We start from the raw sequence: 16,822 nt of genomic DNA on the forward strand, positions 1-16,822 counted from the left end.
CGAAAGAAGCAACTGGGAAATAACGAGAAAAATATCGGCAAAAGTGTAAAAAAAATCTGATCCTTTTGTATTTCTTCCTTCAACTTGGAGCTCTACCAACAAACCAAGATCATAAAAACTGTTATGGTACGTGTTCACTGACAAGCGTCATTTCCACACAAAAAACAATGAAATTAATGTCTAAAAGAAGCAACAGATCCTCGGAGAAAGCGACAAGTTTGTGTTACATCGGGGCGGCCTCTAGCTCACCCAGTAAGAGCGTTCGCCCCATGTTGGCTGAGTCCGAGTCCAACCCGCTGCCCTTTGCTGCGGGTCACCCCCCGACTCTGTCCCCTTTCTGGTCTATCCACTGTCAATAAAGGGAAAAGCCCCAAAAAAGTAATCTTAAAAAAAAAGAAAGAAAATTTGTGTTAACTCGTTATTATCGCATTTATTTTGACAGCCCTAATTCTTATAAATGCTTCTTTTTGCATTTGTTTCTTAAAAATTAGAGCTCTGTTGTTGTTAGGGTGCCATGAAGACAGGACTACCGCCAGCAATAGCGACGGCAAACATACCAAGATGATGAAAAGCTCTCACTCCATATGTATAGTTGTAATCTGACTCGAAGATATTCCACATTCGACTAACTGCGACAGCAGACACTTCTAACTAGGCCTTGTGGGAAATGTGTGCTCAAAACATACTTTTCAAGTCGGCCTGGTTGAGTCACCGCCGCGGTGTGTTTGCACAAGTATAAATAGCTCTCTGAAACAAAAACCACCCAGAACTCCAGTGTTCCCAGTGTGTTGTGGCCTACTTGCTGATTGACAGTCCGGGAAGCTGTGCTATCAATATTCCAGGACGTGAAAAACTGCCTCAGGTTTTGTTTTATAAAACAGCAAACATTTTACATTGTGGGCTGTTTTAAAGGAAATTTTTCCTAACTATTATCGCACCATATGCTTGCCGTTAGGGGGAATTGTTGTGTCTTTGTAAATGATATAGACCTAAAGTGTAAAGTATAAAGAAAATTAAGCGTCTGAGAGTTTTTTCTGTTGTTTTTGACATTTTTTCCCGATGTCTTTGTCACTTTTTTTTAACAAAGAACGTATGTGTCTATTTCTTTTGTTTTTGTGTCTCCAATCTCAGATCTGTTCCAGAAAGCCATCATCCAGAGCGGCACGGCGCTGTCCAGCTGGGCGGTCAACTACCAGCCCGCCAAGTACACGCGGGCCCTGGCAGAGAAGGTGGGCTGCAACATGTTGGACACCATCGACCTGGTGGAGTGTCTGCAGAACAAGAACTACAAGGAGCTGATCGAGCAGTACATCACACCTGCAAAGTACCACATCGCCTTCGGGCCTGTGATTGACGGTGACGTAATCCCAGACGACCCCCAAATCCTAATGGAGCAAGGCGAGTTCCTCAACTACGACATCATGCTGGGGGTCAATCAGGGCGAGGGGTTTAAATTTGTGGACGGCATCGTGGACAGCGAGGACGGCGTGTCTGCCAATGATTTTGACTTTGCCGTGTCGGACTTTGTGGATCATCTTTACGGCTACCCGGAGGGCAAGGACACTCTGCGCGAGACAATTAAATTCATGTACACGGACTGGGCGGACAAGGAGAACCCAGAGACCCGGCGCAAGACTCTGGTGGCTCTGTTCACCGATCACCAGTGGGTGGCGCCGGCGGTGGCCACGGCGGACCTGCACGCTCAGTACGGCTCACCAACTTACTTCTACGCCTTCTACCACCACTGTCAGAGCGACATGAAGCCCAGCTGGGCCGACTCGGCGCACGGCGATGAAGTACCTTACGTCTTTGGGATCCCCATGATCGGCCCCACAGATCTTTTCAACTGCAACTTTTCGAAGAACGACGTGATGCTGAGTGCTGTCGTCATGACCTACTGGACGAACTTTGCTAAAACAGGGTGAGTGCTCCCTTTCTTTGTCCTTATCTTTCGTTGGGTTTTCTTGCATTTTGTATGAATGTTATATCATCATTCATATGACAATCTATTCCTACAAGCCGAGCAATGCATTCTGGGAGCGTTGCAGCAACTTTCGAGAAGAGGGGCGTTGTTTGCATAAAGTTGAAATGCAAACATAAAATCTCACACTTCTGTAATCAGTGTAACTTATACTTTACACTGTCCATTGAAAGAAAACATCCATGATCTGCTTAGAAATCATGTAAATGGCCTTGCTATATAATGATCATGTTTCAATGTTTCTTTAGTATTAAAAGTATTCCAGTGGTTGTTGCAAATACTTTTGGTTGTTCAAGTTCAACGTTCCAATGTATTAATTAATAGAATCAGGGAAACTACAGTGCTCTTGCTTGACTTACTTCAATCGCATGGAGAATACTTATTATTATTACTAGGACGCTCGGAGAGCACAGACCTAGGCCATGCCCTATCTGGCCATGTTAACGAAAGTGATCCGGGTCCACTCCAACATTTAATAGGTTCTTCCTTTGCACCTTTGCCAACACTTTCCATGAGAATCAGGCCAATAGTTTTTCCGTAATCCTGCTGACAGACAAGCAAACAATCCAGAAACATAAACTCCTTGGCGGAGGTACAAATGACCTTTTACACCTATAGGGAATAACTATCTGGTATTCCAAATATAGATCTGGAGTTGGGTATCAACAGAAGGTTTTGTTATGATTAGTGTTTTATTAATTAACTCATGAGTCAAAGAGATCAAGTGGAGGTTAATAAAACAAGTCAAATCCTTCCCCTGGTGCTGCGGCAACGCAGGATTTGATGAGAGGATTTGCTCACTGTTTATATTTGGATCACGTTTTCTTTTCACGCACCTTGATATTACGTATCAGGGTGTTTGCAGCCCAGTCACAATGAAAATTCACTTTTAGTTGAATAAATACAGTCTTGATCAGCTTCAGAGGCTGCAGCGTTCACTCTCCTGTCTCTGTTGCCTGATCGGGGGGGATTGGCTGCCTTAGAGACATTTTGAGAAGGCTCTTTTATCTTGCTTCTTTTTTTTAATGTGCTTCCAATAAAGCAGCGAGTGAAAATGGCCATTTTTCAACAAATCTGGACATGATACATATTCCCACCCAATTACATACATCTACGGATAGGCATATTTACAGGGCTGATAGGGAGGGGGGGGTTACATCCCCCCCAATAATAAAAACTGGCCTTTACATAAATAAAGACATTTCCACCATAAGTTGCTGCAGAAACATTCACTGGAATGCAGGAAATTCAGTGTTTGATTCAAAAAGTGGAGATCTCAACCCCCCCCGATGTTGAACCCAAAGTTATGCCCTTGCATCTATGTGAAACGTACTGCGAAAAGTAATAGTGAAAAGGATTGTAAAGTGCTGCTCTGACATGTATTTTTATGATTGAAAAAGTCAAACAAAACTCTGGAAAGTGCTGCTCTAACGGCATAACATGGAAATTCGACGCCTTTCCACGTCCACACCGTATGACAAAAAATGAAAAGCTTCGCAATTTAGCTTTGGCCAACGTCAAAGCTGCTCTGTTGGCACACGCTAGCACTGAATACATTACCTTGGTAAGTACATGAAAGCCTCTGTTCCACATATTGCATCTGTGCATTTTCTGTCTTCTTACACCGGTCAAACTGAAAGGAGAACATATTTAGTATCTCAACCTATGGCAAGAGTCAGGGTTATTATCAACAGATTGGATGCTGGATGGAAACATATGCGAGCTAAACATGTATTTTGCACTTCAATGGGCACGGAAGGCCTCGAGCTGAGTGAGGTACATATTGTTCCAGCATACGTTTGCGCTGAGATGACAGGCCCACCACATTCTAGCACAGCCATATGTATGCTTCCATATGTAGCCACCAGTTGAAAGGCAGCCCAGCTTTTTTTAATGAGAGAATCACTTTAAGACTGAATAAGGCCCAGGTGATACGTGAAAAAGCATGACATTTGGTACACTTGTAAAGTTTGGGGCCCTGAACATTTTCAGCACCTAAACCACATGTGTTAAACTCAAGGCCCACAGGATTTGTTAAATTCTATGATGGCTAAGGAACTTTTTTGCTGGCTTGCTGAAATTTCAAAAAAACAAACTACAAAAATGTCAAAAAGCAACATGCAGTAATACAGTCAAAGATATTAGATATTTTTCAATGAAATCAAAGCATGTCAATCTGGCCCTCAATGTGATTCTCCTTTTCCAGTGTGTTCAAATTAACAATGATAACAACTTGAACTGTAATTTACCTGCCAAACATACCGTGCAAAATTATCGTTTTTCTCGATTACATTTACTTTCATTTTGTGATCGTTAGGATCAGAAATCGCAATTAAAATACAATTAATTGCCCCTTTTTAAAAACTCTACACAACATGTATTCAACAGGCATGATATAAATGTTCTTTTGCTCCCTGTTCTCTGTTTTGTTTTCGTAGATCTATTCCTCTGTGTGTTTGCATGCTTTACTTCCTGTTTTATTTTGTAGTGTTGGGTTTCTCGTGTCTTTGTCTAGCTTTGTTCCCTGTTGGGTCTGATTAGTCAGAAATTTCATCATGTCACCTGTCTCTCGTTACACAAACACTTTGTTACCTCGTGTATTTAGTCTGAGTTCTCTTTGTCATTTATTCGTCTCACTTTACGTCCAGAAGTTCTGCCTGTCCCTACTTTTCTGTTTTTTTCTGTTTTGATCATTAAATCATTCAACTCTCAGATGAATGTAGTGGAGTAAAAAGAGGCAGAAGTGCATTAGTGTTCCTTGGTGCCCCCTAAAATGCAATGCATGATTCAAAATGAGTCCCTCCTCTTGAGTATTCACACACACACACACACACACACACACACACACACACACACACAAACCTCCAGTGTGTCGACTCCAAGGTTGTTGTCTAGCCTTCCCTCCCCCTCACCGCTCCAGAGTTAATGAAACAAAGTCACCGGAGAGGCAGCTCTCCTCCAAACTGCAGGACAATAACACCAAGGCTGTGATTTAGGACTAAGAAAATGTGACAACACACCTGGAAATGTGTCATCTGCATATAAAACACGCAGAACATTTTGTCAGCTCAAACATTCAGATTCAGAGTCGTGTCGAATCACATTAGCTTTGAAAAGGAACAAGAAGAAAGGCTTTGACTTTTCGGAGTAATGACTCATCTGGAAATGTCAGGAATTAGTGCTAAGTGAATTGAATAATGATTGTGTTTTAAAAGGGGGATGAAGGTGAATGTAATATTTAGTATGTTTCTTGTTTTTTTTATGCCCCTTTAACAAATGTTTACTGTGTCGCAATTGATTGGGAGTAAAGTACCACCTTATATTATCTAGCCCAAGCTTAATATAGAGTCATAAGAGTGCCAACAAAAGAATACATCTGTAAAAGAATAAGAAAATAAATGTGGAAATATAAATAGGAATAAATAAAAGATTAAATAAATGTGGAAACATAAAGACAGAAAGCAAAAACAATCAGTTTATTTGTAAATTTGTAAATAATTTAATTTATATTATATCAAAATGTATTTTTTAAATATACAGAAAAAAATTATATCAAATATTTTTTCAAATTTTTGTATTTGTAATATTTTGTATCTATTTGTCTTCATATTTATTCATTTTGTTTAGTTTTTTACTCCTTTATATTTCATCATGTATTTTAATTTTTTTAATTTCTTTTACAGGTACATAAAAAAGAGTTACCCAACGTTTTTGACATTGTCTCACTGTTTTTGTCACCTTTTCTGACGTTCGCTTCTGTCAACTCCAGTTTTTCCAATGTTCTGGTCGTGTTTTTCTCAACAATTTAGTTGCCTTCTCCAACGTTTTTCTCGCCTTTTCACCTTTAAACCACTCGTATGACTCCAGAGTTTACAGGGACATAAAAAGCATTTTGTCTCCTTTTGATATTCATCTCTTTTTTTCTGTTTCAGGGATCCAAATCAACCGGTCCCGCAGGACACAAAGTTCATCCACACCAAACCCAACCGCTTCGAGGAGGTGGCCTGGACCAAGTACAACCCCAAAGACCAGCTGTACCTTCACATCGGCCTCAAACCGCGAGTGCGGGACCACTACCGCGCAACCAAGGTGGCATTCTGGTTGGAACTGGTTCCGCATCTGCACAACATCAACGAATTCTTCCAATACGTGTCCACCACGACCAAAATCCCTCCGCAGGACACCACCCCGTACCCTTACACCAAACGCTTCCCGGGCAAAAACAACTGGCCGTCCACCACACGGCACCCGGGGGTCCCGCCCACAAACACCAAACAAACCACTGACCAGCGAAAGAGCGGTGATTTGACCGACGAGTCGACCGTTGTTATAGAAACCAAGCGGGACTACTCTACAGAGCTGAGCGTCACCATCGCAGTCGGAGCCTCGCTGCTGTTTCTCAACATCCTGGCCTTTGCCGCGCTCTACTACAAGAAAGACAAGCGGCGACACGAAACCAACCGGCGCATCCCGACGCCGCAGCGCAACTTGGCGCCAACCAACACGCCTTCCACCACCAACGCCAATGCCAACGACGTGGCCCACCTGCAGAGTGAGGAGCTGATGTCTCTGCAGATGAAGCAGCAGCAGCTGGAGCACGAGCACCACCACGAGTGTGAGTCGCTGCAGAGCCACGATGCGCTGCGCCTCGCCTGCCCTCCTGACTACACGCTGACGCTGCGCCGCTCGCCCGACGACATACCGCTGATGGCGCCCAGCACCATCACCATGATCCCCAACGCGCTGGCTGGCATGCAGCCTCTGCACAACTTCAATGCTTTCGGGGGCAGCCAGAACAGTACCAACTTACCCCACGGCCACTCCACCACGCGGGTATAGCTTCGCTGGCAGGGGCGCAGCGGCGGTGGGGGGGATCAGCCCAGAATGTTTTTTCCAAAGCCCTGACACCTAGAGTTTTAAGATAACTTCAACTTTGTGTAACTTTTCCTCAGTCTCTCGGACTGGATCGGCAAAATCAATGCAGAAAAAGTTCAGCATTCATTCTGTGAACTCTTCTAAAAATAGGTTTCAAGATTGGTAATGTTGTTTATGCTAAATTCCTACCCTACCGACGATATGTAGCCTTAACAAATGGTAACATCAGACAATTCTTGCCCCTTTTTAGATGGCAGGAGTGAAAAATGTGTCATCCTGCAACCTGTTCTCACTCCCAACTCTTTAAATACTCGTCAACATTGGTCAGTGGCTCTCAGCGTCAGATACCGACGCAAAAACCCTTTAGCGTCTAATCTTAACCCTGACTCCTTTAATCTGTTTTCACCGTAAACCCTTTTCTTTCCTTTACTGCCAAGGGTCAAAAAGACAAAGCGTGTTAAAAAATGACGGCAAAGACTTACCCAGAATGTCAAATATCAGATGGGATTACGTTTGAATTAGCTGAAAGACCCCTGTGTCTGACTGAGACGCTAAAGCAAACTTTTTGCGTCAGTAACTAACTAACGCCAAAGGACCCTGACCAAGCGTCATTTTTTTGTGCTGGGAGAGAGACTGTGTTGCATCCTCAACATTGGTTTTTTTCTGATTTCAGAATGATGAAGACAGTTGGCGAACAATTAGATACAAAACAGGACATAGGCTCGACAGGATGAACGTTTTCCTCGGCTAACTATCTTACAATCTGGTTTTCTGTATGATGTACAGACTTTTAGGCATTTATTTATCAAATTTCTTGAAAAATAGTGCACATATCTGCCGTAACTGGGGAAAATCTACCCCACCCTAGGTTTTCGGCCGAGCCCCCAATGTTTTGTTGGCTGAGTCCCCAATGTTTACAACATCTGGCTCCGCCCCTGTCCACTGGATGGCGCTGCGTGTCCTTTTCGATGTAACCTCGCAAAGGAAATATGAGTGACTGACTGTGGGGAAGCACAGACTTAGCAGATGCTATTTTGCTACCATGCCTTCTTGAAAAGCATATATAAACTGATCCTGAACTTATTCAAAGTGAATGTTACCATAGTAATAACTCTACTTGGAGCCAAGCTTCATTGAAGGTTTGTCGAGGAGTTTTACCAAAAGAAAAAGGCGAACAGGGGATGACTATTAATATTCTTAAAATATGATATGAACAGTTTCAGTGTGACTTTTTTGTGAGAGAGGCTTTTGTGCCATAAATACACAACAGGAAGAACTGTTGTTGAAAAGCAACAATTGACCGTCTGAAACAATCTTCATGCTTCAGACTCCTGACTTGGGCACAGAATTCTACACCCCAGCCTGAAATGTATTTATGAAAACTTTGTTTAAAAAAAAAAAAAAAAAAAAAAAAAAGGTATATAGTTGTGCGTGGAAATTAAAAAATCTAAAAGAGAAAATTGTATTAAAAGAGCTTCTTCTTACGGAAGCCCAGAACGGCCGTCCTTGTAATTATCTTGTAATTATGTTTTTTAATTCGAGAAAAATCCAAAGATTGTTTCCTCTTATTAGTTCAAATGTTTATCAGAGATCAGAAGTTCAAATGTGCCAGATCAAGGGGAGGGTGATGGACTTTTTATTTAGTTTGCATTTTAAAAAATGTCAATTTTCAACTTTATTCTCTGCATTCTGACTTTATTCTACATTGTATTTCAACTATATTCTCAATATTTAATTTTTACTTTTTTGACATTCATACATTTCAACCTTGTTCTCTAAATGCAAAAAAAACAACTCCCTCCTTTAATTTTATTGTTTTTTCTTATGCTTACGTATATTTACACTGAAAGTTCAACTTTACTCTCAACATTTTGACTTTATTTCGAAATGCAAAAAAAGGATGGAGTCGAGGACATCTCTGACTACATACAGAAAAAAAAAGAAGCATTTTTATTGCATCAATTAAGAGATTTTCCAAAGTAAAAGTCCGGTCAGCTCCATCTGGCTGGGCCGTTTGAATGCAGTTACTGATATACATTATGAATAATAAGAGAAAACTATCTTTTGTGATCTTTTGATGATATTAAAAACATACTTGCAAACACGGCCGGTCTCAGTTTCCATACCTTCTACAATTGTTTTTATTTTGGCCGAGATCTCTTGGGTTTTAACAGCTTGTGCTTTTATGTTTAGCTGCGTGTAAATATATCCAAACAGTCTTCTTTTTTTCCTGATCACAACCTGTGTTTCATTTTTTTTTTTTCACAAAACGACCAAAATGCGAACACAATCCCATCCTCGGAGAGTTGCACACTGTAGCGCCTGTAGGTCCTATCACAAACATCACACCGTACTGTCTCATGCGGTGTATTGTTTCCTCATTTCAGACACTGCACGTCCAGGGAAGAGCTTTACTCTTCATTTTCAGACACGTCTCCTGTCTTAGAATGTGGACTGACTTGATTCCATCACCTTTTATCATCCTGTTACGCTTCCGATAGTTTTTTTTGTGGGCTTTGTTTCTGTCTTGCTATCTCAGCACTGCCTGAGCTTACAATGTGACCAGCAATGTATTATTTAGAAATAAAAAAGGCAGTGGATTTTTTGTACCAATATTAGTTGGAGATGTTTGTAAAGAAATATATGTTAAATATTTTAAATTGTCATACGCTAGCAATATGTAAAGTATTGTGCCAGGCTTGTGATATTTTGGGTTACAAAAGCAAGTGAATGACTGTAAATATTAATATTATTATAAAATTACAACAAGAGTAACCATTAATTCTCTTTTCCGTTTTGCATCCTATTACAAAAAGAAAATGGAAGTACATCCAGAAGATTTTAAGCTACATTTGTAAATTCTATAACAGGTTTGTTGTTGCCATTTGGTCCCTAAACCAGTTAACTTAACAAGGGTTTAAATGTAGACTTTAAAAATCCTTAGTTTGTCTTATTTTTGTTTGCGGTTTTGCCTTAAGTGATGATAGAGATATTTCTGGCTGGACACCTGTATAAACTTTTTCTGCAACATTTTTGAATAAAATATCACAGTATTTTCTAAAAAAAAAAAGAGAAAAAACTAACACTGAAGATTGAATTGGGTTTGATTTGAATGGTTGTGTGTGTATATGAGATTAGATGTCTGAACATGTGAATGTCAGTTTGATATTTATACTTGTCTCCCTGCTTTATAATTTCTTATTACACGGTTGGGTTGAAAACTTGATTCTGATTGGTTAATCACAGCATTCTGTGGTTTGCTAGTCTGTATTTCAGTATCAACTCATTCTAATGGGTTTGTATGATATTGAATGAAAACGTATGCATGTATATCTTAAGAAATTGGGGTCATGTGACGACCAACGCATTAAGTTTAGCGGTCTTTACAGTTAAGTTAAGCCGATTAAACGCTGATGACAGTTAAGATTAGACACCAAAAAGACTAGTTAAGATTTAAAAAAATGTTGTTGGTTTTTTAGGGCTTCATGTGGACCAAACTGTAAGTAAGAAGACTATATCAGACGTACAATGAAGAGCCGTTTCCTGGGTGAAAGTCTTATGTATTCTCCTTAACTTCTTCTGGAACATGAACTCCGCTTCCCAGCTTGAAAGCCCCCCCCCTACAAGGATCTTCACCCTCTTATACAGCTGCAGTCAATGTACTGCTGACAGTAATAATATGAGGAATACCAGTGCATTAAATATTCAATATATGTACAAGTGGTTCATGAGAACAGCCTGCATTTGAGAATTGACAGTGTAAGTTTAACTAACAAATGTGAGCCATATGTGGGATATTGATCAGGCTGAATGTTTGCATTCCAGCTTTTCCTATGACTCAATGAAAACCCTCATTTTCAAAGAAGGCAGATTGACTCTCGTTGCTGCGATGCAGCTGTTTGCCCCTTATTGAGTTTGACTCGATCAATGCCAGCAATCTCGCACTTGGAACTTTTTGAAACATTGAATTGCATCTGCAAACAGTTTGGGCTCTGCCAGCTAAGCTAAATTCTTTGACTGTTTCGTCCCTTTGTGATTTGCTGTTGTGCTCCGTAAGGGAAAACAAGACTTCTGAGCTGAATAGCAAAGAGTGCTGCCTCCGTGCCTCCCCGTAATACTCCAAGCTCTGAGAATCCTCCCCACTACCACCACCCTACCTCCCTTCTCACTATTCAATCTATCGATCCCTTTTGCAACAAGCCAAGCAAATTAGCCTTTGACTTAAACCTGATGTGACAGGGGGAAAATTGAAATCTTTAATAGTAATCTACAGTTACTGAGGCGCAGTCAATGTCTCTATATGATCTCTTGTGACATTTGTAAAGCTCCCAAATAAGTGAAGGCTGATGTATAAAGATGGGGGTAACACTCTCTTTTTAATTAGCAAAAATATGTTTGATCCATAATATATGATCCAGAAAACAAGCCTTATACTCACTGAGATGAATATTTATTTTGAGCCAACAAAGCAGCGTGAATGTGCAGGCACCCTCTTTAATTGGCGTGTTTTTTATGCTTAGGGTAATGTTGTGGAGGTGTCGGTGGCTGAATTCAAATACTGGAGACTCAACTGGAAGTTAATTAACCTGGCAGAAGCGCTCCATCACTCAACCACGGCGCCCCAGAGCTGTCATTCAAGAGCACGGCTCTCCAGGCAGCCATTACTGAGGTATATCGATCGCCACGGTGACAAGGTAGTGCACCAAATGGGAGTGGGCAGAGATGCAGGTTTTGTGTGTGCGTGTGAGCATAGGCGCAGATTTTTTTTGGGGGGGAAGCATGGGACATGTCCCGCCCAATATTTAGAAGAGGTAGATTTGTCCACCTCAAAAAATATGGACAATTCACTCTCCAAAAGAAGTAAAAATAATCGTTCAGGGGGTTCAAAGCATGTACAAAAAACAAGAAGTGTGCAACATCAGGGGGTTAAAGAAAACAACAGGAGCATGCAAAATAAAGATAGATTTATGTAGACTTTTAAAAAGGTTTTATTCTCTACAGATTTGTTGTTGAGATGTACAGGATTCCTAAAAAAGCATCCCCAAACACGTGTGATGTTTTGAACAATACAGGACACTACACCATAAATTCATGCAGGTGCAAATTGTTGGTATCCGATGCTGAGAGCCACTGACCAAGCGTCACTATTTTATGATTTGGGAGTGAGAACAGGTTGGAACGTCACACAAAAGCCTGCAGCTGCAGAAAGAACCTCCGCTGTGTTCCACAAACACAAATTAAAATGCATGTAAATACCTCAGCGGCAAAGCCAGTTGATTGCATTCCCCTCCCTGGGTAGCTGGAGCTTTAATAGATGAATATGAAATCTTCAGAGTCAATATATCCATGCACTTAAGTGTTGAGAAAGCGATGTAGCAGTAATGGCTTGCAGAAAATCCCCCTTCAATGTCTTTTACTTTGGAAAATACAGTATTGCCCCTCAACTCACATCCTCGGCCTCCTCAATCGTTCTTTTCCACATCACTTGTTGTCCATGTAAATGAAGTGATTCAGAGGTGAAGGCAGCAAAGGATTATGGGTCTCAACTGAATTTTGATATTCCCTGCCACAACATGGGCCTACAAAAATATTCTACAACATGCATGCCTGGTATTAATGAATCCAAAGTGTGCTAGAATTACTTTTGCCATCAAGCTTCCTAACAGCAGGTTATTTGTCATAACCAGAGATTTAAAAATACCTAAATATATAAATATGTAATATAATTTATCCAAGGCTGGATTAACACGGTAAGTGGTCCCAGAGTCAAATGGAGCTGTGTGCTCCGTTTTTATCCCCAATTCCTCCCACTCTGATTGTGTTTATGTCGAGCACAATATCAGGCACAGCAGTCCTCCCATGAGAGCTCTATTATATTTCACCCAGACCCCCCAAAAACAAACCCAACATGTGGTCCTATACTGTGACCCCCCCTGGTTTACATGTTCACTGCGAGGAACACCTAAAGCTCGCATGGTTATACTCGCACGTGACACCGTAGATGGTGCGTGCTAGATGGGCGCATAGTGACAACAATTCAGCAGTGCACGACCACGCGCCGCGACAGTTTGCAGAGCCTTGGCGCACATCGCACTGGGAACACCGCGGCTACCATAAACCTCACCTCATGACTCAACGAAAACCCAGACTGTTTGCTGTCCTGGCTCCTAAATGGTGGAATAAGCCCCCGTTTGTCATTGGGACATCTGGAAACCAACACATCTACACATCTTCCGTCGCAGGCTAAAAACTTTGGCTAAAAACTTTGGCTAAAAACTTTGGCTAAAAACTTTGGCTAAGAAAATGATGGTTTAAACCAAAAGCGCCATCTAGTGGGCTCATTAAATAAATAAAATGGTTCATGAAGCTTCATTTGGCCATCACTAGAGATTTGTGATTAGCAGAAATATTTATTTTGGAGACACATACAGGCTGGTGGCCTGTTTTATATATTTATTTGTGCTGGTTTCAATTGGAAATTATGTTATTTTGCAATTTGCTGCACTAAAATTGGACTTTGATCCAGTCATTTGTATGAGCTTTATTTGTGTGTAATGGCTGGCCAGTTTGCCTAGAAATCTAGACGCACCCTAGGGGGGTCTAGGCACTCTCCGTTGGCTTGTGAGCTGGAAAAACCAAACTCTAGTCAGGCCAATCACATCGTGTATAGAGTCGGTGGGCGGGCTTATGGCTGCTTCTGCTGGGAACAGCGGACTTCTGGAAGACTTGAAGAAAAGAACAAAGAACGGCACTGAAATCATTCTTAAAAAAGGAAGATGTGTTCGGAGTTTTGCCGACCGGATACGGCAAAAGTTTAATCTATCAACTAGCTCTGCTACCTTCTTCGTTGCTCTGCCTGGTTGTAGCGCTATCTATTACGTGCAGAGGGAATTTGAAAGACAACCGTTTATCCCGCCCCTCACATTGAGCTCTGTCAATGGTGAGTTCCCAGACCCAACATCTGGATGTGGGTCTGGCTTGTCAGGCTACTGGCCAGCAGGACCTTGGTGATGGAGCAGCTGGCCTTGTTTCTGTTCACTTTGACTTTTTTTTTCATCACAACATCAAACAGATAGAATAGAAATAAATAGAATACACTTCATTGTCCTAGAGGGAAAATTTGTCTTGAGCATAGTGCTACAATCTGGTGCTTCACAACACAAACATTTAACAGAGAACCCTCTCTAAAATCAACATAAAAACATAAACAAAAGATCATAAGATCAACAAAGCATCTTAGGACATAAAGGAAGGACACATATGAATGTACAGACAATACGACATCTTAAAAAGTGACTGTAATGCCGTTGAATTAAAATATTTTACAGTCGACAGTGTGAAATGAGAAAGCAAAGAAAGAAGTCTATGGAGTTTTATAATTGAATGAAAAGAGTTAATGGCATAAATACTCTACAGTGCCTGAGTGATACTATACGGAATACCAAACCAATGCTGCAAAATGATTCAGGTAATGTCTCCACTGTGGCAGACAAAATGACAAAAAATTTAAGTGACACAAATGTCGAAAAACTGGCAAGACTATCAGGGAGGAAAAGGGCACAAAATGACTATAAAAATGTCAAAAAAAATAGTATGTTACAAGGGTTTAACATTTTTACATGTTTCTCCAAAATAATGTACAGATTTTGACTTTACAGGATTCTGGTTGCAGTGTAATTACATTGCTGAATGTGGCTGTGTGACTGCTGAGCAGATGTACGGCCATCTTGTGTGCTGTTGTACGGTGGCTCCCATCCAACTACACAACCCCTTCTCTAATGGCACGTACGTAATAAACGTCAATGCTTTCTGCTTTCTGCTGAGTGGACGTTTCCATTTGAAAAACACGGAAAAGGATGAAGATGGAGTCGGCCTTTTAAGCATTTTTGCCTAGTCAAAGAAATTGCAGCCAGATCATTGTTTGTATGACTGTTTCTCATGTTTTTGAGTAAGGGAATCAGGTGAAATTCATGTTCAAAGTTTTGGTAGAAGAGGAAAAGTCAAAGGTGTGCCAACAAACAGTACAATGACAGATTCCCAGCCCAGTAAAAGCATCTGAAGCAGAATATTAAAATCATTTTTGGGCTTGGAGCCAATTGGGCTCAATATTAGCAAAATCTTCAGCTGCTTGTCAACCATCTGATTGAAATTTAATTAAAGCCTTCAGAGGGTCCATATTTCATTAGGTTGAAAAGTCTTTGGAGTTTTATAATTGAATAAAAATAATTAGTGGCAATAATACTCAGTGCATGCAGGATATTATACAGAACCATGAACCAATGATGTGGATAATGGCTAGCAACTATTGTCAAAAAAAGAACCAAAAATGTCGATGAAAGCATAGAAAATGTCTGTAAAAATACTTGAAATAAAAGCATGTGTTAGCTGGATTGAAAAATCTGTTACTGCGCAAAAGATCCATGAAAAGTGTCATCACAATGAAAATAGTGGTAAACAAATATATATATATATATATATATATATATATATATATATATATATATTTGTTTACCACTATTTTCATAGTGGCAACAACACACTACAGTATATATATATATATATACTGTAGCGTGTAGTTGGAAAACAGAGGAGAGAGTGAGTCTCCCTCTGATGGAAACCATAGCATATAGGACGTGGAGGTCAGTGCCGGATGATATTTTGCCCTACCGCTGGCTTGCCAGATGAAACAGCACGGATGATTAATGTGGCTGGCTGGATGGCAGCAGTGCAGGGAGCCGTACGTTCTCCGGTCCCGGCAGACATCGCCGAAATTGGGTTACTCACAAAATGTAAAGGGTCCGTCTCAGACTAACAAATTTAATCATGGCCTTCCTCCTCTGCAGGTTGTTTTAATACTGCTAGATTACAGAGGACTCTCATCTCTCCGGGCCTCTTTACGGGAGACGCAGATGTAGTCCTGTCGATGTTTCTGTCACAGAAACACAAAGCATTATGGGAGATGCAGATGTAGTCCTGTTGATGTTTCCGCAGCACAAACCGTATTCTCTGAGGAGCGGTGGAGTTGTTGTTGTGGCCAGTTTGGAACATAAATCACAAGTTTTAAAGGCACAAAACATGAAAAAAATGGCAGTCTAACTACCAAAAGTTCTGATCTCTAATGACTAGAATATTTCAAGACAACAATGGAACTTATTCACAATACTTGTTAGGATACATTTATTGTTGAGAAAGAAGAAACATAATGCAAACATCACATAATAGACGATGCAATTTTGTCCAAAGAGATGTCAGTATAAGCGACACAAAAGTTGAAAGATACTTCTAAATAAAAAGTGTAAACACAAAGCGATTAACTGTCTTAAAAACACGACAAAAAACGTCCAAAAAAAGCAACTAACGTAGAAAAAAACAGAAAATTTCCAAAAAAGGGTGAAAAAACATAAAATTGTCCAAAAGAATGTCGGAAAAAGCAACAAAAACATGGAAAAAAAGCGTCAAATGGATAAACAAATGTGAAAAAACTGTCTAAAAAACAAAAATGTAAAAAGGGGTAAATGCAAAAAGTGACAAAAACGTGGAATAAAACGTAAAAAAAAAAGTTGAAAAACGTAAACAAACGATAAAATTGTCAAAAAAAGGGAGTGGGTCAGAAGCATTGAATAAAGTGTCAAAAAGGTAAACAAAAAGCGTCAAAAAATGTCCAAAAATAAAGTAAAAAAATGTCAGTAAAAGCATCCAAAAGGTTGAAAAGTGCTGAGTTTCTGAATAAAAGGGTAAAGGTACTTTGGAGCTTTTCTGTTCCTCTCCCTGCTCATAGGAACATGGCAGAGAACGTCTTATCACATGAGGAACCGTGCTGCCGCTATTCTTTCCCCATTCGCTGTGAAATCCACTCAGTTGTTGATCCTTTAAGTCGACTTGGTTTCTGCCACTGTTAACGCCGTCTGCCGTTACAGTTATATAGCAAATACCGTTATAATCCAATTTCCAGAGGGTAGCGGCGAC

The 16,822-nt window shown here is 40.5% G+C and overlaps 1 protein-coding gene across 4 annotated transcripts in view; it reads left to right on the top strand.

Moving 5' to 3' along the window:
- nlgn4xa (neuroligin 4 X-linked a) overlaps positions 1 to 9,870 on the top strand; it is an 80,133-nt gene extending 70,263 nt beyond the window's left edge. For all 4 annotated transcript variants that reach the window (XM_028572163.1, XM_028572164.1, XM_028572162.1 and 1 more), the window contains 2 exons: positions 1,132 to 1,921; positions 5,914 to 9,870. In XM_028572163.1, coding sequence (XP_028427964.1) covers positions 1,132 to 1,921; positions 5,914 to 6,820 — 1,697 coding nt within the window. In that variant the 3' untranslated portion in view covers positions 6,821 to 9,870. The remainder of the gene's footprint in view (positions 1 to 1,131; positions 1,922 to 5,913) is intronic.
- Positions 9,871 to 16,822: the final 6,952 nt, after the last annotated feature.

This window comes from Perca flavescens, chromosome 24 (assembly GCF_004354835.1).
Source record: "Perca flavescens isolate YP-PL-M2 chromosome 24, PFLA_1.0, whole genome shotgun sequence".
Taxonomy (NCBI): domain Eukaryota; kingdom Metazoa; phylum Chordata; class Actinopteri; order Perciformes; family Percidae; genus Perca; species Perca flavescens.